The 25,100-nt window shown below is 52.4% G+C and overlaps 6 protein-coding genes across 6 annotated transcripts; 5 read left to right on the forward strand and 1 right to left on the reverse strand.

Annotated features, from left to right (window-relative positions):
* Nucleotides 1-1,808: 1,808 nt before the first annotated feature.
* On the reverse strand, nucleotides 1,809-2,252 carry PHYSODRAFT_476503 (hypothetical protein; the record flags this gene model as incomplete). Its single annotated transcript, XM_009517887.1, has 1 exon — nucleotides 1,809-2,252. A coding segment is annotated over one exon (444 nt), but the record flags the coding sequence as incomplete, so codon positions are not given.
* A 38-nt stretch (nucleotides 2,253-2,290) lies between these two features.
* On the forward strand, nucleotides 2,291-3,430 carry PHYSODRAFT_322525 (hypothetical protein; the record flags this gene model as incomplete). The annotated part of the gene is made up of 2 exons (XM_009517888.1): nucleotides 2,291-2,344; nucleotides 3,041-3,430. The coding sequence occupies 2 exons, from the start codon at nucleotides 2,291-2,293 to the stop codon at nucleotides 3,428-3,430; spliced, it is 444 nt and encodes a 147-aa protein (XP_009516183.1).
* A 7,349-nt stretch (nucleotides 3,431-10,779) lies between these two features.
* Nucleotides 10,780-10,941, forward strand: PHYSODRAFT_258170 (hypothetical protein; the record flags this gene model as incomplete). Its single annotated transcript, XM_009517889.1, has 1 exon — nucleotides 10,780-10,941. The coding sequence occupies one exon, from the start codon at nucleotides 10,780-10,782 to the stop codon at nucleotides 10,939-10,941; it is 162 nt and encodes a 53-aa protein (XP_009516184.1).
* Nucleotides 10,942-13,075: 2,134 nt separating this feature from the next.
* PHYSODRAFT_258166 (hypothetical protein) lies at nucleotides 13,076-13,930 on the forward strand (the record flags this gene model as incomplete). The annotated part of the gene is made up of 1 exon (XM_009517890.1): nucleotides 13,076-13,930. The coding sequence occupies one exon, from the start codon at nucleotides 13,076-13,078 to the stop codon at nucleotides 13,928-13,930; it is 855 nt and encodes a 284-aa protein (XP_009516185.1).
* Nucleotides 13,931-18,051: 4,121 nt separating this feature from the next.
* PHYSODRAFT_294288 (hypothetical protein) lies at nucleotides 18,052-19,410 on the forward strand (the record flags this gene model as incomplete). The annotated part of the gene is made up of 4 exons (XM_009517891.1): nucleotides 18,052-18,324; nucleotides 18,400-18,436; nucleotides 18,782-19,170; nucleotides 19,387-19,410. The coding sequence occupies 4 exons, from the start codon at nucleotides 18,052-18,054 to the stop codon at nucleotides 19,408-19,410; spliced, it is 723 nt and encodes a 240-aa protein (XP_009516186.1).
* Nucleotides 19,411-20,523: 1,113 nt separating this feature from the next.
* PHYSODRAFT_294289 (hypothetical protein) lies at nucleotides 20,524-22,797 on the forward strand (the record flags this gene model as incomplete). The annotated part of the gene is made up of 1 exon (XM_009517892.1): nucleotides 20,524-22,797. The coding sequence occupies one exon, from the start codon at nucleotides 20,524-20,526 to the stop codon at nucleotides 22,795-22,797; it is 2,274 nt and encodes a 757-aa protein (XP_009516187.1).
* Between the last annotated feature and the right edge of the window lie 2,303 nt (nucleotides 22,798-25,100).

Here is a 25,100-nt window from a genome sequence, read left to right on the forward strand (position 1 = left end):
ACTTCAACATACCTAAATCAAATTACACATTAATAGATATTTTGGATTATAGTGCATAATTTGGTTTATTATCGACTAAAAAGTAGATCATTTGGTTTGTTACCACTGTTACCCATCAATGTATACTTACACCATGTATACTACCACATTTTCCTCGTGTACGATTATGTACTCCACTTCTCATAATCTACTACACTTGTGTTCAAAATGGATTAACTTTCGGCTCCCAAAGCGTAACCTTCGTATGCCCGAAACTAGCAGCTATCAAATAATGGATAACTGACTCGACTCTGACACATGCCACTAGTAAATACGTCCCTTGTGCGCTATTTTAACCCAGCCACAGAAAACAGAAGGGTAACGACAATCGTATCTGCCGCACACACGCAATATTCGAAAACGTGATCAGAGGCGTCTTCAGGGGCGTACCGCTGCTACTACACATGGCTGTCTGAATTCAACGTCTTTCAAAACGTGTGACCCCAAGTTTTTAGCTTGCGCGACTTAAAACTGACGCCGGCGTGTGCAGAATGCAGGATGTATAGAGGAGCTAGAATGAAGCTGTTTGTCCTGTCTCTGGCACTTGATAGTGGTACCACTGAATGCAGCATGTTCCCAAACGTGAGACACCAAGTTTTCAGCTCGAAATTCGCAAAAGCGGTAAAGTTAGTATTATTGGCTGTTGCGCCTGTCTATGGCACACGAGAGTGGTACGACTGTATTCTGCGTCGTCAAAAATGTACCCTCCTAAATTTTTAGCCAATAGATCTCTGTTTTAGCCAATATAGCTTTCTATTGGCTGAAATCCCTTAAATGTCCGCTCTATGCTAAACCCCAAGTGACTAGAAATTGTATGGATCGCCAAATCACTTGCTTTCAATATGTGCTAGGGTTTGCAGCTTTGGCATTTTTTTCACTATGTCTTTTGACTTGACGTTTGTATGGGTCATTTCCCATACAAAACAATAGCGCGGTACAGTGGTTACAGCAATTAGTATGTCACATACTAATTTGTGTAAGCAGTTTTTTTACGAGCTCACACTAAATAGTCTGTCATCAGCTTACACATACTAATTTTGAACACACACCAATTCTGAACAAATATTGACAAACTAATTCTGAACAAAGTCCGACATTACCAAAATGTATTCAAGTAAGCTAAACAAGCGCTTCATTGCACGCACTGTTCATTACTGCTGAAATGTTGGAGGCGCGCTTTTCTTCTCCTCGCTCTCCGATGCCACGCCGCCGCGCTCTGCAGAGTTGACCTTACCTTCAAACTCAGTCGAATACTTCTTCACGATCTCCTGTAAGTGTGAGAACAACTGGGTTGTGCGCCAATTCCCATCAACACCAAGGGATAAACCACAGCGCATCATCGCTTTTATGGCGCAATTGATCCCATTCTTGTCTCTCTTTCCGTTGACTTCCTTTACAGCAGCAGCAGCCAGCTCCAAGAAAAACTTCTTGCCTGGATTCTTCAGCTTTACCGAGTAGCTGTCATCTTTTCTTGCCTTATTCTGCCATTCTTTATCTTCAATCAGCTCAATCTTCTTCTCGCTCCACATGCGCAACCACACGTCTTTGATCTTGGCAATGACAAAGGAGTCGGCGGGCTGGCACAGATCAGTGGCGTTGAGTGGCAAATAACGCAGACGCCCATTCAGACGGTGGAGCTCGTCTTCACAATCGGATTCATCTAAATGGCCGGAGCAATTGTCGAGAAAGATGACCGTCTGACGTCCACGAGGATCTGCCGCTAGAGCTCTTCTTTCTTGAAGGTACTCTCGGAAAAGCCGCTTGTCCATTCATCCCTTCGGCCCCGTCCGATAGCAGACTCCATTGACATCGTCACCAACTCCTCGAATCGGGTAACTCCGGTTTGCGTTCGTAAAGATCAACATTGGTGGATGGATGTAGCCGCTCGCACCACCCGAGATGCGGACAACCATTGTCATACCCTCGCCACCTGAGACGACATCGGCGTACTTCACTTGTTTCTCCGCGACAAATCCGAGCGTCTTTCCTTTATCAAAATCAGTGACGAAGTGGGTTTCGTCAATGTTCTCAACGATGTTCTCGTCCAGCCTACCGCTCTCGAAGTCGCGCTTCAACTCGCCGAGATGGGAGGCAACTTCGCGCTCAATCTGCTCTTGTTTTTCCGGGCTGACCTGGCGCCTTCCGGTGTGTGCTTGCAGGACGATTCGGTGTTTTTCCATGAACACTTGCACCCATCTTGTCGTAATCTTAGACAGGAGTGTGTCGTAATGCGGGTTGAAGGATTGTGTTTATGGAGATCCAGAACGGGGAGGCCCGTAACAAGGACGATGACACAGCAGATGACGTCATGAGATAAAAGCGTGCAGCATACTGGTTGGTTGGTTGGCCGGCAGACGAGCCGCCGGTAGATAGGCAGTTCAGTTCAGAATTTCCAACAACGAGACAAGGTACTTCTTCATATTAGTCTTTGTGTTGTTCGGTTAGCGCCTACGTGTGTACTGTGACTGTTTCCTACCTACTTGCAAAGTGTACTCGGGGTTCTGGATTGATTTGGCCTCCCCGGTAACCTTCTAGTAGCGTAGTGTGTTGCATTGTCTGGACTCAGGAGATCAGCTCTCAGTGTTCGACAGTAGGACACTCTAAACGGTTTAGTAAGGTATTGGTGTGCGTCTCGCACTTTGGTTTGGACCTGCAGACTAGCTGCGGCAGGAGATCTCCAGTATATCTCGTACATATTGTACAACAAGTTGTCGTACAGTGGGAAGAGTTACCTCGCTGTACAAGTGCATCCGCGACAGAGTTAACCTAAGTCTCTGCCTGCGAGTGTAAGGAACCCCATATTCACCCCTTCATAGTACACGTCTTCTAGGAATTACGCTAGATAAAGATCCGAGTCTTGCTACAAGGGTACACAAGGTGAGGCCTAGAGATCTCGGGACTAGTTCTCGTTGTCTTTGGGTATTTGGCTTGCAGGGGTAACCCCCCCCCCCCGTAGTTGCGTGGCAGGACACGTGTGGGAGTTTATTAGTTCCTATCTGAGGGACTCCACCACATCAGCAACGAAGAGTCTAACGAACTTCCGGACCAACCGAGACCTGACGCAACGGTGGTCCATGAACCGAGTGCTGACGACATCGACCCGCTAGTTGTGCAGGAAGAACGGCGCAGGCGCATTGGCACAGCTCAGGATGAGGAGCTCCGGTGGTCAAACCTCAAGACGGTGCTAAGGGGAGAAGAAGCGAAGCTTGGCTACAAAGCTGCACGCGAGGCCTGGAAGATGGCTGACAAGTTCGTGTTAAGCGAAGATGGCTTGCTGTATTTCCTTGGTGCGAACCGTCGGTGGGGTCGCGACCGGGCCGAGGAGACGACACTACGTCTAGTGGTGCCAACAGCGATGGTTCAGGAGATCCTACAGAACTGTCATGACTAGTTGGAGTGCGGTCACCAAGGTATCGTCCGAACCTACCACCGCGTCAAAGCTGACTACTATTGGATTGGCTTATTTGCCGGTGTGGAGAAGCACGTACGCTCGTGTCCAGACTGTAGCTCAAGCAAGAGTCGCCCGCAGTTACGTGGGTACTCCCCAGGCAACATTCTGGCCGAGCGTCCGCTACAAATTGTCTCGATGGATTTCGTGATACCCCTACCGAAGCCTCGGCGGGGCAATACCGCACTGCTACTCTTTCAGTGTGCGTTCACTAGATTCGTCATGGGCAAGGCGATGGCGGACACATCTGCACTCTGTGTAGCACAAGCATTCGAAGAGTGCGTGTACCGAAGGTTCGGAGCGCCGTCTCTGATCAGGCATGACCGAGACCCGCGCTTCATGAGCGAGGTCTTCCAAACCTTCGCCGAGATGATGCAGTCGAGATCTAGGGCTACGTTAAGCTATCGGCCGCAGGCTAACGGCCAGCAGGAACGCTTGGTCAAGACCGTAGTGCAATCAGTGCGGAGGACCCGCTGCAACAAGACTGGGATGAGATTGTGGAGAAGTTGATCTTTGCGATTAACCACTCGCAGGACGCCACGAGGAAGGACACGCCCTTTTACTTGGTGCACGGATGGGACGCAAGATGGGACGCAAGGTCCACCCTCCGAGCAATGTCCTCATCACTGAAGCGTGGTGTCGGGCGACAGTCCGATGCGTTGGCGTGGCGCCGAGAGGTCAACAGGCAACAGGAGGTTGCGTTGGAAATGGCTAAAGAGTACCAAGCAGTCGAGAAAGCTCGGCGTGCCCAAAAACATAACGAGGCTTTGAGCCGAGCGGAACGTGCTGCGCTTCCACCTTCCGCGACTGGTGAAACCTCGGAAGATGATCCGACAGGTGCAGAGGGTGAGGGCGACACACCAGGTCCCGCACCGAAGTCTCTCTTCCAGCCTGGTGATCGTGCGTGGCTTTACATGGAACGTGATTGACCAAGAAGTTGGCTCATCGATAGCATAATCCCTTCCGCATCAAGCAGAAGGTTGACGAGTATGCGTACGAGTTGGATTTGTCTGACAAGAGTGGTTACCGATTCTACCCGGTAGTGCATGTGTCCCGGCTGAAGGCGGTCAACGAGTTTGGCGATCGGCCGAAGGCTCGACTTGCTGCTGAAGTATCCGAGGAGACGCGACTGGATTTCGACGAGGAGTTACTCCCGGAAGATAGTTGGGAACCCGACCACCTGGCAGGCGAGTATGAGGTTGAAGCCATCTTGGGTGACCGAATTCCCCTCTCGACGAGCACTGAGCGAGCCGACCGAGAGTTCAAGGTGAAGTGGGTCGGCTATGACTAACCCTCGTCGGAGCCCGCGTCGAATCTGTCTTGTGGCGGACTGGTGTATGACTATCTACGCGAGAAACGACGTGACCGAAGGTTGCGAATGGTTCAAGTCGCTGACGAGGACTAGTTGCACCCCTCTCACAATGATGAACTGCCGGCAGGGCTACGCAGCCTGCCCCAGCAGACGAAACATGTTACTGCGGAAAGAAGTTTGTACATTTGTATGTTGAAGTGGACGACTTTAGGATGCGGAGATCACGAGTGGAGAAACTATGGAGAACAACTGAAGAGGGACAAACGACTACTAAATTGCATGGGCGAGCTAGTTATACTACGAACGAACTGTCTGGATACCCTGATCTAGCTCGACCTAAACATGAAGGAATTATGGAGAACTGGAACGAAGCTTAGGCGTCCGAAGACGACGCGACCTTGGCCAAAACGCGGAGACGCGTGACCGGTGAAGCTTCGCCCTATGTGGCAGCGCGTTCAGGATCACGTGAAGGGGAACGTGGCGCATCGGCAGGAGTCTCGCTGGCTGGGGCCTCCTCAACAGGGGCCTCCGAAGCCGCGACGCGATCTTGAGCCGAGCCCCTTGTGGCCATTGCTGCATCTTGAGCTCCTTGCGCTTGCGTAGTCTCGTCCGAAGACTCTTGAGCATCCACGGCGCGGCGAGACTCGTCCTGAGCCTCTTCCGAAGACTCTTCAGCAACTGGAGACTCGATCTCTCCGATCAGCTCCTCGACTTCCTCCTCTTCCGAGACTTCGTCTTCACCTGGCTGCCCGTCCTCCTGCAAGCCGAAAGGATCCCCGTGAAAGTTCGTGAACTCGCGCACCCACGGAGCCGTAACACGGCGAGGGTCCAGCACTGGGTTGACCGTAATAGCTGTCGCGACTTCACGAACAGTCATGCCACGCGGAACGAAGAGTGGAACCATGGGGTTGTATGGAGCGAAGGTTGTGTTGTACGGGTGCTCGGACGGCACATCCACCCAACAGTTGCGCCAAGGCTGGTGTCCATCCAGCTCCAAGCACTCCGAAACCCAATTGTCCGACCTGGGAGCCCAAGTCAAATTCTCGAACGAATACTGGAGCATCGAAGGCTCGAGCATCGTTTCGGTCTCGCACGAGATGTGGCCAGCGAAGTCTGGAAAGCACCACTGCCACCAGCGCTTCGGGATCTGCAGACGCAGGCGGTCTGCACGGTTGTTGCGCTCGCGGTTGTACTTAACCTACGCCGCCAGGATCGCGCAGTACTCAGGCGAGTCCTCGCCGAAGGTCTCTGCCAGAGTCTGGGGGAAACACGGAACTGCAGTAATAGAAATCCAGTGTCCTCGTTCGAACAGCGAGAAGCCCAAGTCGTTCTTCTCGGTGCGGCCGACAGACCGGCCCGTGAACTGCCGCCAGAGCTTTACCAACAGCGCTCGAACCTCGGCGCGAATTGAAATTGGAACGTCTGGCATGGACGCCTCAACCTCGAACAGGCGAGGCCCGTCCGACTTCCCCCTGCAATGGGTGATCTGGGTTCGTCCAGTCAGACCAAGCCTCGGTACCCTTGACCGAGCACTCTACCATCACGTCGCCGACAATAGGCCGAGGCATCCGAACGTTCTGGATGATGCACCAGCACGGCTTGGCCCCATACGCTTGGAACGGAAGGTCGAGAAACGGGGTCGCAGTATCCGGCAGCTTGCGGGACATCCGAACGAGAGGTTGTTCCCCGTGGACTGGGGCTGGCGGTGTAGACGCCCGAGCAAAGCTTGACATCTCGGCTGCGCTAGCCGCAGAGAGAGTTGCCACAACTTGGACACGAGAATTGCGCTGTCGGCCTCGGCCAGTCGAACCTTGGGAACGCGAACGTAGAGGAGAAGCCGGGGCCGAAGGCTCGGTAGCGCAGGGTGCGGTAGCGTCGCCGATAACCTCGTCGTCTGGCGCATTCGCACGCTCAACATCTGACATGGAGCGGAGACCAGACGCAGTCGAAGCCGGACGAACTGGACACCCGTCACAACGCGGTGGAATTACGACAGAAGCCTCGAACGGCGAACTCTCCGCAGAACGCTTGTCCTCAACTTCCTCATTCCGACCCGATGTCTCGAACGCGACCTCAGCCTCTGATGAGTCGGATAAAAGGCAGTAGAAGCCTCGGAAGGGTGAGGAGAAGCCGGAGGAATTGTGCTGGAGGCAGCCGAACCAGCCGCCAAAGATTGTGACGCCACAGGACGAGCCGTGGAGCCGCAGACTCGACTGGGGTCGTGGGTGACGAAGGGCGAGAAGCCGACCTGGCACGAGCCCTCTCCTGCAGGTTGACAGAGGAACGACCGAGTCTTGTAGCCCGCTAGGATGCAGCACACGTACGAGAAGACGCGCGCACCCGCACAGTTTGTTGCGTCTCCCGAGACTTGCGATGAGCATGCTTACGACGCTTGGCTGGTCGAGGACTGGTCGACTCGTCGTCTGAGTCATTGCCTGACTCAGCTGGCTCCATCTAGACATCGGCTTGGGCATCAGCCGGAGCAGCAGCTCGACGGCGTGTAGTGCCAGCACGAGACGAGGATTCACGAGAACTTGGAGTTGCAGAAATCACACTTGGAGCGGAGTACGCAGAGTCGAACACCTCCAAGAAAGCATCGATTGCTCCGGGCAGGACGTTGTCACCCATGCGACGAACGAGCTCTCGAGCCTCCGGTTGGCTACGCGCTTGGTTGACGAGCAGGCTTCGGAGCTGCCGCATGTTGCGGTTGTACTCTTGGAGACCCGACTTAAAAAGCTCACGGTCCTTCGCCAGAAGCGAGTCCGACGCCTTGAGCGATGCCTCGTAGCGCTCACACTGATACTTCGGGAGAGCGACCGTCTCGTCGATTGTAGCCATGGCCGAGTTGGATTTTCTCAGCTGGCGTGAGGCGTGGTCGTGCTCTTGACGAAGGGACTTGACCACCAACTGAGCGAGGTTTGCCAAACAACGTTCCATGATATCTTGGACTTCCTCGACAGCAGTCCTCACCTCGTGATGGCCGATGTCTTCGACAGCATATCACTGCGCAGATGAATGCGGAGGAGGTCCCGAGGCCTCGTACACAGTTTCAGGAAGCGGGTCGCCGGTGCGACAGAAGTGCGCAGCATTTTGACGAAGGCTTGCGCAGAGGGCTTGAGTCCGGCGAAAGTCGGAGGATCAGCTGAGTACATGCAGGGTCCGACGAAGCCCCGCTAGCAGACGGCAAGGCAGCAGTTGGCAACGTCGGAGCCACTGCAGTCGAAGCAGAAGTCTCTCCAGCGCTTGGAGCCCAAGTATGATATGCGACGACCGAAGACGCGGCCTGGAGACTGCCCGCGACCCCGCGTGCTCCTGCAGAGGCGGGAGTTGGTGACGACCCAGGACCACCAGAAGATTGCATGGCGCCGGAGCGCAGAGAGGCGCGAAGGCAACACGGCACTCACCACTTGACACGGCTCGGGCCGAGTTGGGGGCCGCTGTGAGATCGAGAAATGACTGCAGCCGGGCGAGTTCGGCCGAGGTCTAACTGCCTTGATCTTGTGAGTGATTGCTGACCGAATGCTCGGATTGGTAAGTCACATTTCCCGCGCTTTAGTGCCAAGAAGATTGATAGAGACTACGGTGTGACAGGAGTGTCTCGGCGGGTCAAAATAAACCGCCTGCCGAGGCCTCCGAAGTTTCGTAGTGGGTACAGTAGGAGTTTGGATTTAGGACGAGGTTCCGTCCGATTGTAGGGTCAGCTCGAAAGCTCAGTCCACACTGGATGTTTGAATAGGTATTAGGGATTGGTTTTAGGCGAGATCGGACAGCCTCTAATCGTTAAACAGAGCAGAATTTCCCCCCAAGCCATACAAGGGTCAAGTCCGTCTACGGCAAGTCGCTAAGCTTAGTGTAGGGTCTGGATACACTCTGCTACACGGGGTATGTCTGCCGGTGAGCATAAGGTGCATTGACCGAGTGTTCATCCTGGTAAGGCCAAGAGCGAGTAGGTGGCCGAGTGTTGAGAGGTATTAGAGACCTCTGTACAGTTGTACGTTCGACTGGGTGTGAGGCACGGGCCCCCAGTGTATTTGACTTCTAACCGAGGCTTCGCCCCGGCGCCCCTGTATAAGGCTTCGATTGGCCTGGTACCCTTCCTTTCTGAGGGATCACAGAGGTTTAGTGACACGATGGGATTGGAGATTTTTCGGGATTCCCCGAGCCGAGCTTGTGATTGGTTGGCTCAGAAGCTTAATCTGGGAGAGGGAGGCAGCGACACATGGCGTATGGGAGAAGTGGATCCCGGCCGGACTCGCGTTGGCAGAATACAAGGTTTGGTGACCCCGGATGTAAACCAAGGAAAGCCCCCGCCGGATCCAAGTAACGAACGAAAGGCAAAGCCCAAGGGAGCGTAGAAGTGCCTCCGACTGGAGGCCGCCTACTCTTGGTGCACTGTACAACGCAAGAGGAGCCCGACCGGATCGAGTAAAGACCCAGAATCCGTGAACTTGTCCAAGACATCCCAGATGTGAAGCCCAGGTGGAGTGTGATCCCGTTTGGAGGTAATCCTTGATCCCGGACGGAGATACCAAGAGACCATCCCAGATATGAAGATCCAGTATACAAAGTCCAAGATGTTTCCGAACGACCAAGCCGACCAGCCAAGATCTGTTTGGATTCCGTGGAACATTGATCTTCGCTTGCGTACCCAGGGATGATTATATTTGCTGGAAGTATGCTACGAGGGTCCGCGGACGATTGCGACGACACGACCATAGTGAAGTCAAGTCAAGATGAAGTGCATGTAAAGGACGGTAGAAGTTAGACAGACAGACAGACAGACAGAGAGACAACAGATAACAGATAAACAGATAAACAGAGTTCGTTTGCCAAGGATCGCGCAAGTGAGTTGGAGCAGGCTGCCGGACGTGCATTCCCGGAGGACCGACTAAGTCTACGTGTGAGGGTCCAGCAACTGTGACATCTGGGTCGAGCTGCCGCAACCAAGTCCAGTCCAAGTTGGGGTGAGTACCGGGCGACAACCCGAAGTTGATCCATCCCATTTTATTTCCTAGTTGCGGTTGAGCTCGTCCAGACTAGGAAGGCCCCGCATTTCATATTACGGATTACCTTTTCACCCCGGTTGGAGTAGCCCCGGGTGGAAAGTATTGATCTAAGAGCTATTGTGTGATAGGATGTAATTGATTTTGTTAGTTTCCCTCAGTACTTGAGGGTGGTGCGCGTGAGCCAAAGCCGACCGGGATTGACCAGTATCCCGGAGTCTGGCTGGAGTTGACTGGAGTAGTGGCCGACCCTTTCACGGTCCAAAAGAATAAAGAAGGGCTACGTGTTTGTATACAACTCTGTATCTGTTTGTATTACTTGGTTATCTGAGACTGTCAGAGGCAACGTCCAGGAAGGTTACGTTCTGCCCTGCTTCCTAGCGATCTACAAGTATCAATACAACTCATTCACGGTTGAAGACCCCTGGTTACGAAGACAAACGAACCCACAGGGATTGTTCACAAGGACCGGTTGGAGTGTACATCCTGGTGTACTATCTCCGGCTAGGGTTTGTTCTGGGTGCACTCCATTCGGGAGTCTACACCCGGGACGCGCTAAGCTATACACCTGGGCGGTCAGGCGTTCACCCGTCTCGCCTCATTAGTGCGAAAGCAAAAATTACACATTGCATCCTAGCCGTAGCTCGTGGCTAAGGATGCTCTTATCTTTTACGTAAGGGTAAACCTACCTGACCCGCAACTCACAGGGAGGCACATTCCAGCCCGTATAAGGGATCGGACCTGGTCTTCAGGTTTTATTATTCCGACAATCTATCGCCGATTTTTCGGGGGTAGACGTTTTATTATTCCGACAATCTATCGCCGACTTTTCGGGGGTAGACGTGTGTGTTGGTAGGGCTCGTCCTAAGCACTTCGGTTGATAGGGCGAGGACTCGTAAACTCGTGTTTTCTTACACGACACATATCACTGTTACACTTCACGCACACTTCGCAATTGGCACTGTACAGCACACGCCATGGCTGGGCGAGGCAAGGGGGCGCAAGGCCTCGGACAAGGTGGCACCAAATGTTACCGCAAGATTCTCCGTGATAACATTCAAGGCATCACTAGGCCTGCGATTCGGAGGTTGGCTCACGAATGTCGGCACTCGTATACCATGAAACGCAAGCTGTGCTGAGGGTCTACCTGGCCAACTTGATTCCCGATGCGGTGGCTTAATCGGAGCACTGCAACCGGAAGACAGCCACCGGCATGGACGTCGTGTATGCTTCGAAGCGCCACTGGAAATTTCTTTACGGGTTCGGTGTCTAGAAATATAGCATATTAGTACCAGGCGGAAGTTATTCTAAGCAGTGAGCGAATAATATAACGATGCACAATTCCATCCTGCTCAGATATACACTGTGGCAGCAGTAGACCTATTTGAAGCCATGTCGGTTTTCACGTGATGAACCGACACGACGAAACATTGATGTTTTTGTGCGACAATTACCATCGTTTATTATATTTCATGTTATGTCTTTTTTATTGTATTTATGTATTTTAAAGTGCAATTGTGCAGTGGGCGCCTTCCAAAACCTGCATAAAAGGTTTGACGCCCCTCGGTTTGTACTCACGTTTGATCATAGGGCTAGGTGATATTTAAGCATGTTCGATCGCAAAGCGGTCCCAAAACTACCATAAAAAATAATGCGTCGTGCCGATAGAGCCCACTTACAAATAACATATGAAATTTTGTATGGCTCAGCGCATGGAACATCCAGAACTTGGGCAAATATTGAGAACGGATGTCTACATTTATGAAAAGACAAGAGGACGAGCCCTCCCCGATGGCTTATTTTGGTTTACTCGACATTTCGACGCAGCGCACTTGAAGAACAACACGATGGAAGACTATGATGTGCTGGTAGCACTGAGCGCGGCATCGTTGACGCGCCAACGGATGGCTGCGGCTCTGTGTGACCTTCGCCGGAACCTCCACGACGAGTACATTCGCGATGAACGCGACCGTCGGCTACGAATGCGGCACTGTCTAAGCCGTTGGCTCCTGTGGTGGCCTTCTGGATGAAGTTGTGGTGTGGAGGGCAGCGATCTATGTATTAAGGCTAACCGAGAGGTAGCGCGGCCATGAGCAGAACGAAGATGGCTTACGTTATGGGCAGGTGCAAGTAGTGGTTGAGCACCGAATAGAGAATGCTGCTAGCTGTTCCATAAGCGACGTCGACGGCGGCAATGCGCGTGGTCATCACGAGGTTCTCCCATCTTTAGGCGGGCGCGGAGCCATTCATAGGGTGAACACTGCCGTCATCTATCTGGATCTGGTCGTCGACCGGACACTTGATCTCAGCTTAGCTTTACTGAGTGATGGCGTCGCTGGTTCTGGGCTTCGGGATCCTCTCGACAGAGAAGCGGTCGTTCAAGTGAGGCTGCGCCAGAGCAGCTCAGCTAGATTTGATAAGTGGGCGACTGGTAGTGCGGTGCGCGCGGACGAAGGGATCAGCTCCCTGGACTTGGATAGCAGATATACCTTTCAAGCAAACCCCTTCTCAATAGCAGTGCACCTGGTGTATTCAGCGTTATCATGTAGTGTGTTGAAAAGAGATTGATGACCGAGACTCCATGGAGCGGTTGCACCACCAACCGTGGTCCCCGCACTGGTCCTCTGCAACGAACTGGAGATCGGACAGCTTACTGGCTTGCATGGTCCCCGTCTTGAATACGAGACTGCTAGCACCGGACATCGACGGATCACCAAGCGTTGGGTGGTGGTTAAACTTCGACGAGGACGATAGCTTCGCCCACATCTTCAGGTACATTGACTTGTTCAGTGAGCTCTGCCCAGGTTGGACACGCCATTTCGAGCTAGATGAGCAGACGCGTTTGCTTGTTGCTGTAGTCATGACATATATGCATCAAGAATACATTAGTAGCTGGTTTTACCCAGTCATGCGCCCGCTCTGGAGTAGGATAAATTACTGGTAGAAGCTTGCCGTAGGAACTGAGGCGAGGGCGCGATTTTCAAGAATGAAGCCATGTAAGACGCGAAGAGATCGATTTCCAAATGAAGTTGTTGAAGCTGATGTATACAAGGTTGTTGTAACATATTATAGCAGTAGATCAGAATTAGAGCTAGAACAGATTACAAGGGATATTAATATTAGGGGCTCCAGCCACGTGTATGGCTGCAGGAGCTTAGGCTTGGGGAGAAGACAGCACTTTTGGAATCTCCCCGCCAGCCCCTAGCGCGCATTCCTCTTCCTACAGGTTGTCTTGTAATACTGGTAGCATATATTGGTCCAGTCCAAGCGACCATGGCCCCAACACGCAAGCAACAACCCCTAGTCGACCACACTGCGGAGGAAGAAAGTCAGTCTGAACTGGAGGCGCAACTCACACAGCTGCGCGCCCAGATTGCGACGCTGGAAGCTACTAACCAAGCTGCGCGCGCCACGAGTGGCGACCATAAGCCCCGTGTGCCAAGTGGTTTGCCGAAGTTCAAGGGGAAGCGCGACGAAGACGTGCGTCAGTGGCTATTCCAAGTCGAGACACTGTGTCGCATCCATGGACACGACGCCTCCGATGAGAACGACACACTGCCCTCGATCGCCGGTATGGCTATGGAAGAACTCGCGTCCGGATGGTTCCTGTTCTGGGCCTTGAGAACGCCAGCGGAGGATCAGACGTGGGGACAGTTCTCCCGTGACGCGATCTCGCACTTCGAAGCCTCCAACTACCAAGCCATGCTGCGGCAGAAGCTTGGACAGCTGCGCCAGGGCGGAGACATCGAGGAGTACAACGGGAAATATTCCTCTCTGATTTTCCGTGTCGAGAGCATTGGTGAAGTGGAGCAAGTCAGCTACTACTGCGACAGCCTCATGCGCGCGACCCAAGCCTACGTCAAGCTTCAGAACCCGACAGAGTTGAGCGAGGCGATGGACCAAGCCGTCAAGTACAAGATGTCTCACTTCGGTGCCGAACGCAAGACGGGGCGTGAGAGATCGGAGCGTGAGCAACGCTTCCGTGGGCCACCAAGGTCGACCGCTACCCAAGACAGGAAGCCGTTCAACAAGCGCTCGTACAAGCCTGGTCACTACGCACCTGCTGAGCAGACGTGTGCTACTACTGCAAGAAGCCTGGTCACCTCAAGCGCGACTGCAACAAGCTGAAGAAGGATCAGGGAAACGAGACACCACGCCAGTAGAAGAGGGACCTGACGTGGCGAGAACCAGCGAGCAAGACTTAACCGTAAATAAGGCTACGTTGAATTTGCTTTGCGATGACCCTCTCGTCTACAATCGAGCTCCGTTGTTTTCGATGTTTGGAGAAGTGCGTCATTGTGAACTGAATCATGAGGCCAACCTCCTACTGGACTGTCGAGCAACAACCATTTACGTGTCGCGTGGCTTCGTCAGGAGAAACGATTTGAGGACTCACGTGCACGCAGACGGAACCATCAAGGTCAAGCTTGGTGACAACAAGATTGGCGAGTCCGTACTGGAGTTGGTAAAGATTGAAGTCCCGCTTCGAGATGGCCTCAACTATCAGTGCGTTGCTGTCGTGTTCGAGATTCCCGAGGAATTGACTGTGTTCTCGGGATGCCGTTCTTCGTGGACTGGAAGCGTCGATGCTTCAAGAAGGACGTCTCAGATGGAGCCTCATCAGCAGAAACTTCGACTCCCTGCGGGAAGTGCAGTCAGGCTAATAGCTCCGGGCTTCACAGAGCCCTGGACAGCGAAAGCTCTTCCGCGATAGGCCATGATTCCTGTCGAGCTGCCTTGCTAGAAACGCAATCAGAGTGCGAAGCCGAAGTTGTTATAAGACCGTCTGGAGATGTGGAGATTCTCTCTCGGAGAGAGAAGAGGAATGCCAAAGCGGAGGCAATGCTTACCCTTGGAGTCGTTGACTCGGATGGAGTCGAGACGAAGTACATCACCAGGAAGAAGCTGCGGAATGTTTGCGGTTACCAGCGAAGGACGCGCCCGAGCACAATTTCATGATAGTGTTGTCGAACGATACGATCAAGAAGATTGAACGAAATCTCAAGCGCAATGATGAGCCGGACAATGTTGGATCAGAGACAGCCAAGCGATTCCTACAAACCGACTGGGAGTCGATCAAGAATAATCCAGCGTATCCAGTGATCGTTGAGTACAAGGATAATGTGTTTAAACCTGATCTACCGGACAGATTACGGATGGAACACGACATCGAGCATCGGATCGACGTGAAAGTCCCGAACATCGCTATGTACCGGCAGCAGTGGCGACTTTCACCGGAACAGAAGGCTGAGATCGACAAGTGGGTTCGTGAGATGATAACCAAGGGATTGATTCGACCCCGTATTAGTCCACACGATGCACCAACATTTTGCGTGCGAAACCCAGTTCAGATAGCGGTAGTCATGCACAATACGCCATCGTATTGTGCATGACTACCGCTATCGGAGCAGCAACACGATCCGACAGTGCGTGCCGATGACACGCAAGGAAGATGTTTTCGACAGTATGGCTGGCGCCTACTTCTTCTCGTGTAGGGATTTGATGTCTGCGTACTACCAAGCGCGGATGAAGATGGACCATGTGAATTACACAGCATTCCAAGCACCAAACGGGTTGTACGAGTATCTGGTGCTACCGATGGGGTCAGCAATGCACCGGCAACAATGCACAGGCTGACGTTGTCGCTGTTTAAGGGACTTTCGCACACCAGATCTTTCTATGACGATATCAACGTGTTTACGAAGTCAGAGGACATCAGCGAACACCTTCGAGCGCTTCGGGACGTGTTGGAAATTCTGAAGAAGAACAAGCTGTACATGAAACTGTCAAAGTGTGTGTTCTGTGCCGAAGCTATTCCGTGTCTCGGTGAGTTCGGCGCTCGCAATGGAGTCCACATTGACCCGGATAAGGTTCAGACAATTCGCGACTGGCCTGTTCCTCGAACTCAAGAACAACTTCACAGCTTTCTTGGGTTGACGGGATATGTGCAGCAGTTTTGTGAGCAATATGCGGAACTGACCGCACCTATGTTTACTCTGCTGAAGAAGAAAACCCAACGCAACTCAAAGATCATGTTGAGTGCCAAACAGCTGAAGAACTTCAATGAGTTGATTCGACGATTATCAGAGACACCAGTGTTGCACCTTCTTGACTTTACTCAACAAATGCATCTGCGGACTGACGCGAGCCAATTTGCAGTTGGTGGTGTGCTCTTTCAAGTCATCGATGGAGTAGAGCGCCCAATCGCGTACACAAGCAGGAAGATGAAATCGGCGGAGTTGAAATACCCAACATAGTAACAAGAACTGTTGGCTATCGTCAACGCTCTCGTCGCGTTTCGTATCTACTGCTTGGGCCGGCCCGTGACGATTGAAACGGACCACAAGTCTCTTGGGGGGATGTTCCAGCAGAAGATGGCAAACCGACGTCTAGCCCGGTGGTATGACATTCTCGCCGAATACCAATTAGTGTTCACGTAACTCCCGGGAGCGAAGAACAGTATTGCGGATGCTCTCAGTCGACGACCTGATCTCAAGCCGGAGGTGAAGGAGTTCCATGACCTACTGGTCCCCAGCTTCAATGAAACCAGTTACCAGCTCAGGGTTACCGAAGTTCGACCAACCAACGAGCTGACTAAGTTTATCATTGCCGGTTACGCAAAGGATAAGGTCATCCGATGGATCCGACGCGCGATCAAGGAACGTGACAACTCGTCAGGGAAGAAATACAAGCCATATTTCGAAGAGAATGGCTTACTTTGGTATCAAGGATCGACTGATGAGAAGCCAAGAACCGTTGCCCCGAACATCATCACCATCAAGCATCGCATCAGCGAAGAAATCCACGATTCCAACTACGGGGGACATCCAGGAACCGACCGCACCTACTTAAAGCTTCGTGCAAACTGATACTGGCCGCGAATGGTGCATACGATCCAGAAGTATATCGCTGACTGTGATGACTACAGACGTAACAAACCGCGGCTCTCGAAGACCCCAGGGCTGCTGGAACCGCTCTAAATTCCAGCTGAGCGCTGGCGATCGATCTCCATGGACGTCATCACGGATATACCAGATACCAAACGTGGGCATAACGCTATCTGTGTCGTGGTCGATCGCTTAACTAAGCGCGCTCATTTTATCGCAACCAAGAAGACTATGTCGACACAAGAGGTGGTAACCCTGTTCATCGACAACATTTGGAAGCTTCATGGTATGCCTCAAGCCATCGTCTCCGACCGCGATTCCAAGTTCGTCTCAGGCTTCTGGAGCCAAGTCTTCGAGACCGTTGGTACCAAACTGAAAATGACAGTGGCCTACCGATCTCAAGGCGACGGACAAAGGACAAACGGAGCGCACAAATCGAACGCTTGAGGAGTACCTCCGATGCTTTGTGTCCCCACGCCAGGACGACTGGGACATTCACCTCGCGAACGCCGAATTTGCCATCAACTCAGCCGTAAACTCCAGCATCAATGTGTCGCCCTTTGAGGCCGACTTGGAATACATCCATCCCACGCAACCCACTCGCAGTTGCTGATTTCCTTCAGCGTGGTCTCCGCGGCGGGTGTCGTCAAGGCGTGAAGTTCACCGAGCGTAAGACCGCAGTACTGCGCCAGTGTGAAAATGCAGTCCAAGCTCGTATGGCAGACATCTACGACCGTGGCAGGATCGAGCAATAGTTCGACGTCGGTTCGCGTGTTTACCTGAGTACTAAGCACTTGGACACTGCACACACCGGTTTCCCGAACTCGCGCAAGCTCAAACCAAGTGGATCGGTCCGCACTCGGTGGTGCGCAAGGTACACAAACACACCTACGAGCTCAATCTTCAGCCGGGACTCAAGCTTCATCCCGTCTTCAATACAGGATCGCTCAAGCCATACGAGACACCGACCAAGAGGTGATTCTCCATGACGACACGATGGGGCAGATCGTCGAAGCAGTTTTCAACCGGCGCATGCGCCATGGCGCCGTCCAGTACCTCATTCGGTGGGTGGGTGAGGCCAAAGCGACATGGGAACCCCTGGAGAACCTACACCAAGTGACTGGACTCATTCAAGAGTTCGAGAGCAAACAGACCAAGCGATCAAGCAAGCGCCGACGTGAACCGTCGACGGACAACGGTGTAACCAGGAGGACGCACCATCAAAGCAAGTCACGGAGCTAAACCCTCCTCAAGCTGATCCAGCAACTTCAACGTGGAAGGTGGTCCACACTACATGATGTGAAACCTGCGTGACAGATCCGGCCCGCGCACGGTTAACTGTAAGAGCGACGGTTCAAGAACATGCAACAGTCAAGTGAAAATGAAGCGGTTGTATTTGTAATTACGCCTAAGTTCAGACAAGAGGTGCGCTGTGGTGTTGGGACCGGTTACGCTGTCCAAGTGCAGGTTACGGCGCAGCGTATCCTTGTCCAATTGCGGATTGCCACGTCGAGCTGCCCGCCGATTGGACCATTTCACGAAGCGCAACACCGCTACCTCATTCACGAAGATTACGCGGCGGACGAAGAGGAGCTTAGCGAGCCAGGACACGCCGTACTCGCGCAGCGCTTTGCGGTAAGCATCAGCGTCAGAAGCGAAGTAGCCATCGGCAGTGACCTCCAACGGGAAGCAGTGACCAAGGCACAGTAGATACGGGTGGTACCCAGCAACGAGTACACACCAGCAGGTAAGTCCATGGATTGGCCAGACCGTCTCCGTCGACCCGTGGTGTGGTAGATTCACGCCAGTCACGAACGTGTCAATCAAGGCCGGTGAGGACCAGTCGAGCAGACCCAGCGCGCGAGCAGCAGCGAAGCCACGCAGCCCACGGTTATCGGCGTCGATGGACAGCGGGAGGTCACGATCGCGACAGAAACGGGTGAAGCTGATGGAGAGCCCAGAATCCTTCCAGTCGTCATCGAGCTGGATCGCCTCGCTGAAATCAGAGAGCTGAACGAGTAGCCACTCACGAGGCTCTCAGGTACAACTAGCCGAACCGGTGTAACCCGCCCAAATCACTCGATATTCGTAGAAACCTTCGACACCGCGGTGATTGACGATGGACCACACGGCGTAGTGGCGCTCGGCGGCGGCGGCAGCTTGGCGACGAGCGAGCTCAAGTCGAAGCTGGATCTGACGAGCCGTCAAGCCGACATTCGCGCGCGCAACGACCGGACGAGCTCGAGCCATGGCAACCCGATGAGCGGATTCTACGCGCAAGGCTGGAGCGAGAAGGACGGTGACCGTGCGAACGGGGCGGCGCGGCGCAAGTTTGCAAGTGGCGTGCACGGGAACCAAGGTCAAGACGAACGCGTGCACCAAGGACAAGACCCGCGCACAGAACAAGAAAACGAGAACAAGATAAGACAAGACTCGAAGACGTCCAAGATTAGATACGAAGGCCCATCCCAGTATGAAGGGGTAAGTGTAACAGATTATAGCAGTAGATCAGAGTTAGAGCTAGAACAGATTAGAAGGGATATTAATATTAGGGGCTCCAGCCACGTGTATGGCTGCAGGAGCTTAGGCTTGGGGAGATGCCAGCACTTTTAGATTCTCCCCGCCAGCCCCTAGCGCGCCTTCCTCCTCCTACAGGTTGTCTTCAAATAGTTGTACAGTAGTAAGTAGTTTGATTAGATTGCTGGTTCAGGTGGTGCATAAATCTCTACGATCTCGATTAAACTGAATTGTTTCGTGAGACGAGTTTCTGGTCTTGCCAAAAGAACACTTCCCGAGTTGGTGTGCACTAACCTAAATATCGGATGATTTGCCGGGTCCACCAGGTGGTCCCGGCGGGAGATCGGTTAGATAGCTAAAAACGAATAACACCGCGAAAAACCTGTTTGCACGGGAAGCACCTGGGCTTTTACGGAATATCTATCTGTACGCGAATAACTGCTTCGCCCGTGAAAGCCTAAGTCGATCGGGTTTGCGGCCCCTCATCTCCCGAATAACTTGAGCTTTCCCGTTCACACATACAAGACCAAGTCAAAAAATCTATCTCTAGATAGGATGACTTGAACTCGCACGTAGGCTTAGCCGAGCACGGTAATGAGATCTAAAAAAAACACCTCGTTTCGTTCACCCCAGCACGACGACAAGCAGCAGGGCTCGTGACCTCAAAGCAGTAGAAGGAGTTCCTGCGCGTGCTCACGAATATGAACGTGATAATGGCAACGCCCGACCGAGCGGCCACGGTGCCACAGGAGGGCTTTAAGTGGTGGGAGCCTTAACCCGTACCCGCACTGGACAAACCCCCGCGCGTGGGCGAGACTTGCGCGGGGCCCTACCCATGCCGTCGAGCTTTGTGTGCAGTCAGATCGGCCTGACGGACGCGCGCAGAACTACACCCATGAGGTAGGTTTGATAACGCCTCACTTAGCCGCATAATATCAATTATTTTCTGTGTGATGCTGTATTTCTTGGATAATTTACTCCATCGTAAATAAGTGCACATACTCCCGAATTGCCTGTTCATTCGCGGAATGCCAGATCTCCCACGTGTTGTCTGTCTCTTTGCCAGGATTTCATGTAATTCAGAGAAGATGGGATATTTGACGTGGTAACAACTAGGAAAGTCACCTAAAAGAAATGGGGTCTTAATCAGCTGTTTAATCTCAAGTTTGCTGCACCCTAACTGCAGCGATTAAACTGTTATTATGCAGTTTTTGGAAGGCGCCCTCAACTTTCACATGTGATTATTATTACTTCTCAATTTGCCGCCTCAGAGTAACTTGGGAAACCAACGACCCTTCAAGTCCTCTGCCTTCCAACATGCCGATGTCAGCCACCGCCGTACAGCAAGTGGCGCACGAACATGCTGGAGCCCCCGCACCCACCCCCACCCAGGGAGTGAGCAGGGCCAGTGGAGAGCGAAGCCCTTCTGGAACCAGTGGCCCAACGCAGGGTGATCCAGGCCGGATGACCGGCACGGACCAAGACCCAGCTGGTCCGTCGCAGCGTAACCGACCGCCAACTAACGGGGTCACCATTGGGGACCTCCTGAATGGAAGCCACGAGTTCCGCGAGGACACTAGTGGCCAACACGAAGACCAACCAGGCAACGTAGCAGCAGACGAAGATAGTCTCGAGCTTGTACGTAAAGCGTACAACAATGGGGTGCGTGACACGGAGCAACTTCTTCGCCTCGCCGAAAATGCGCAGCCGACTCCGCCACGCGATGCCCCGTTCAGCGTCCAAGCCCGCTTCGGCGGAAGCCTCCAAAACTTGACGAGACCGAAGATCATCGCGAACCTGAAACTAATCGACGACAATCCAGTCATTCGGGAACTGCTGGACAAGCACGCCATCGTTCACGTGCACAAACTGCCTCGAAACCAGCTGATGTTTTACGTGGACTCCAAGAAGACCAAGAAGAAACTCGGGTTCCTCGGAAAAAAACTGGAGTTTGAGGTCTGTGATCCACTTTCAGACAACTACTCCATCGACATCATGGGAGTACGCAGCCAAACCACTGCAAGGACAGTGTTCCATGCGCTGGTGATAATGGGCTGCAAGCCAATTTACTACAACGCGACGTTCATCAGCGGGGAAACACAGGTCTCCCCGGGGATCCTCCGCTACTACCTGGCAAGCAATGCGTGCCCTCCAAGCCTATTGGTGAACGGCTCTGTCTGCTCCCAGTTTCTAATGGACGGTGCCTTATACGCAGTTAAAGGTAGAGATGCGCCTCCCCAGCACTATCACCTCCAACCAAGCAAAATGGCTCCAAATTGTCTGGACCTGAGCAAGCTGCCGTTCGAAGATCGGCGCCACAATGCGCTAAATGCTGCAAAACAACGCAGCAAGGCACCCAAACAAACGGGAGAGAAGCGAGGCCGGGATCGAGACGTCGCAGCGCCCGTTGCACCGACTCCACTCGTCACTGATGAAGTGATGCGTAGTGTTGAAACAGAAGATCCAAACTTGAGCCCCGTCGAACACGCCAGCGAGCACGACGGCAACCCGCTTGACCTATCCCTGGATGTGAACATGGACTCCGATGTGTCACAGCCTACTACACCTACAGTCGACTTCCCAAGTGACGCGTTTGCGCATCCGCCAAAGTGCCTCCAAAGTCGACGAACTGGCCCACCACCTACTGCATCTTCGCAGTCATGGAACTCTCCGAACTTCTGGAGTCATCTCGAGGGTCTAGACCCCGAGCTGGAATGCCTCGAGACAAACCCTGCTGAAAACGGGGATTCAGGGTACCAAATAGTAGTAACCCGCATCAGCCCATCGGACGAGAGTGTCAACAGCAACGAGTACGGGTACTACCATGAAAAAAAGAAAAGCAAAGTGCAATTGTCTACCAATCCCGTCACTGTCCGTGAATGGATCCCGGTGATGGCAGAAAGTATCTCCAAGTCCAAGCAGCTCTTCCAGGAAGAACAAAAAGAGACGCTTTCCACGGACATCAACTCCGAGGCTATCATGAAAGAAATAAACAAGAACCGCCTAGCGTTCCTGATCAAGGTCTCGCGATGGATGCATCAGAAGTCTGAGTTGGTGGAAGAGTTACCGCGCGTCCACCTGTGGTTTCGCTACGTACACTCTTCTGTAGCCAATGGCAACAAATTCCCCACAAAGTGGAAAAAGCTCACGGGCTTTGCAGCTCCCTCATCCCGCCCAGCACTATTTAAACGCACGGCGGAGATGCTTGTGAGCATGAGCGACGAGGCAAAGTTGTACGATACGTCCTTGGCGCTCGCCCTGTTCGAACTGATGCTGATTGCCGCAACACCTGGCATTTTTAACAACGACTACTGGATTCAAACGTTGGCAAAGACCCACGTCCCGTGGATCCAGACCTCAGAGGGAAGGCTTCTACACCCGAATGTGCTCATTGCACTTCTCCGAACGGAGTGTGGTGAAACGATCCTCACGCGCATGTTAACTTCTGGGTGGGAGCACTCAATCATGTACACACTCACCCAGTTTCGAGACGGACAGTCGTGGCTAACCGAGGAAGCCGCCATGCTCCAAATGCAAGTGCGGGACGGCCACCTTCTGTTGGCAGCTGGCCCGCTGCACATTGAGTGCTAAGTGCTCGCTATGGGAAAATGTATCCATCTTGACAGTAAATACCAACGGCGTCAAGAAAAATGGATACAAACTTATTGACAAGACCATTTCTAACTACCATGTGACCTGCCTACAAGAGACGCCATTTCGTGATATCCACCATGCCGATAAGTTCAAGTTTCTGCTGCAAGCCACTTTCGACTGTAAATGTTTTGTATCTGACCTTAATGCTGCCGAAAGCAGTACACAGTTCTCTCGAAGCGGTGGAGTAGCTACGGTGCTCCACAATGACTTTCCCGGATTTGAATCTGCTGAAGGAATGGAAGATTGGACAATCCCGGGACGATATCTGGTAATACGAGTACGGGTTCAGAATAAAAATCTCTATATTCACAACGTGTACGCGCCGGTGGATCCACAAGAGACATGTCATTTCTACGAATCCCTACTGGCAAGAGAAATAAATAGCGAAGACGTGCACTGGGTTCTGGGAGACCTCAATGTGACGTTCGATCCTCTACTTGACTCGTGCGCCGTATCCGCAAGGCATAACCGGTCGAGGCAAAGCGCAGTGGAATGGCTAGCATGCCTCGGTGTGTCTGACTGCTGGAGAGTTCACCACCCCCAATGTCGCGTATTTACCGGACCACCACCAAGGAAAAACAGACTCGATTATTGTTTCATCTCCGACTCATTTATGACGCGCTACTATGGATCATCCCGATATTTTCAAGTTCCTCACTCTGGAGATCACTTAGCCCATAGCGTGACCTTAAACCATTCTCGCCAACCGCGAGGTAAAGGATATTGGCGTCTTCCTACAAAAATGTTGGATTGTCCTCTCGTAAGAGAAGCAATCCGAAACGAGGCTCAACTTCTCCTTTCAGACATTCTAGATGCCGACAATCCTGCCTAGTATGGGAAGGATGGAAACGACGAATGGGAAGCCAACTAAAATCCCTCCAAGCCGTAATGAAAATTCAAGAAGACCAGGGCCTCCGTGCTGTGGAAAACCTGTTCGAACGGACTATGGAGAATTACGTAGACAACCCGTCACCAAATACTCAGAGGGAATATCAGGAAGCAAAAGGAGCCTACGCTGAACGCAAAGAACACGTTCATCGACTCCAACAAGACTCAGTCTTCGATTTTCACGCAGGAAACATGGAAACGTCAAAGTCAGCTTTCTTCCGCCCTCCTTCGTCCTTACTGAGACCTGTGCAAGTTACTTCAGTGAAACTTGAATCTGGCGAAGTCTCCACTGATCCCGAAGACGTAAGAACCGCGTTTCGCTCCCATTGGGGAACAATCTTTAGAGATCCTACTAGCCCTTCCGACAACACAGTGATTGACGAAGTAAAACGAGCGATCCTACTTGATTCGATTCAATTAAAGATGTCCCGGGAAGAAGCCGAAAAGCTAGACAGCCCGATCACAGCCGACGAAATGACAGTAGCCATCAAGCACATGAGAAGCAATTCCGCTCCTGGGCTAGATGGGTTAACTCTGGCATTCTACCAGACAGCTCCAGATATATTCGGGCAAATTCTGAGCCGTGTATTTCAATACCAACTAGACCGTGGAATTTTGTTGCCGTCCCAGAGGAAGTCATGCGTCACTCTCCTCTTCAAGAAAGGTGATCGCAGTGAGCCAGGCAACTACCGTCCAATCACTCTTATGCAAGTAGACGTAAAAATTCTGTCGAAAGTGCTGACCTACCGCCTCCAAGACGTCTTACCGCCCATTATACACCCTGACCAAAAAGGATTCGTTAATGGCCGATCACTGCACCACCACGTTCGACTACTGGAGGATCTTCAGCATCACGCTACAAGGTCAAACTCCGAAGCGTTGGCGCTGTTTCTAGACTTTGAAAAGGCATATGACAGAGTGATTTGGGAGTTTCTCTTCCTTATTTTGTCAGTCCTCGGATTTGGAGACCGGTATATCTCGTGGATTCGTCTTCTGTACAACAAACCTCTGGCACTAATTTTATTGAACGGATTCCTACTACAGCCACTTCAAGTTACGCGGGTGTTAAGCAGGGGGACCCACTGTCGTCTCTGCTTTTCTTACTGTGTATTGAACCACTCGGGAACCTAATTCGCCGACGGTCTGACCTAGGCGTTTTAGTGAATCAACATACAACCGTCACAGGTCTGTATTTTACTGATGACTCTACATTAGTGGCTAAGAACACGAACTGCATACGCCAGCAGCTCGAGCAGGTGAAACCCTATTGCCAAGGTTCGGGAGCACGCCTTAATTTGAGAAAAACTGCGTTGCTACCACTGATCAAGAATATGCCGTGCCCAATATTCCCT

Source organism: Phytophthora sojae (assembly GCF_000149755.1).
Source record: "Phytophthora sojae unplaced genomic scaffold PHYSOscaffold_1, whole genome shotgun sequence".
Lineage (NCBI taxonomy): Eukaryota > Oomycota > Peronosporomycetes > Peronosporales > Peronosporaceae > Phytophthora > Phytophthora sojae.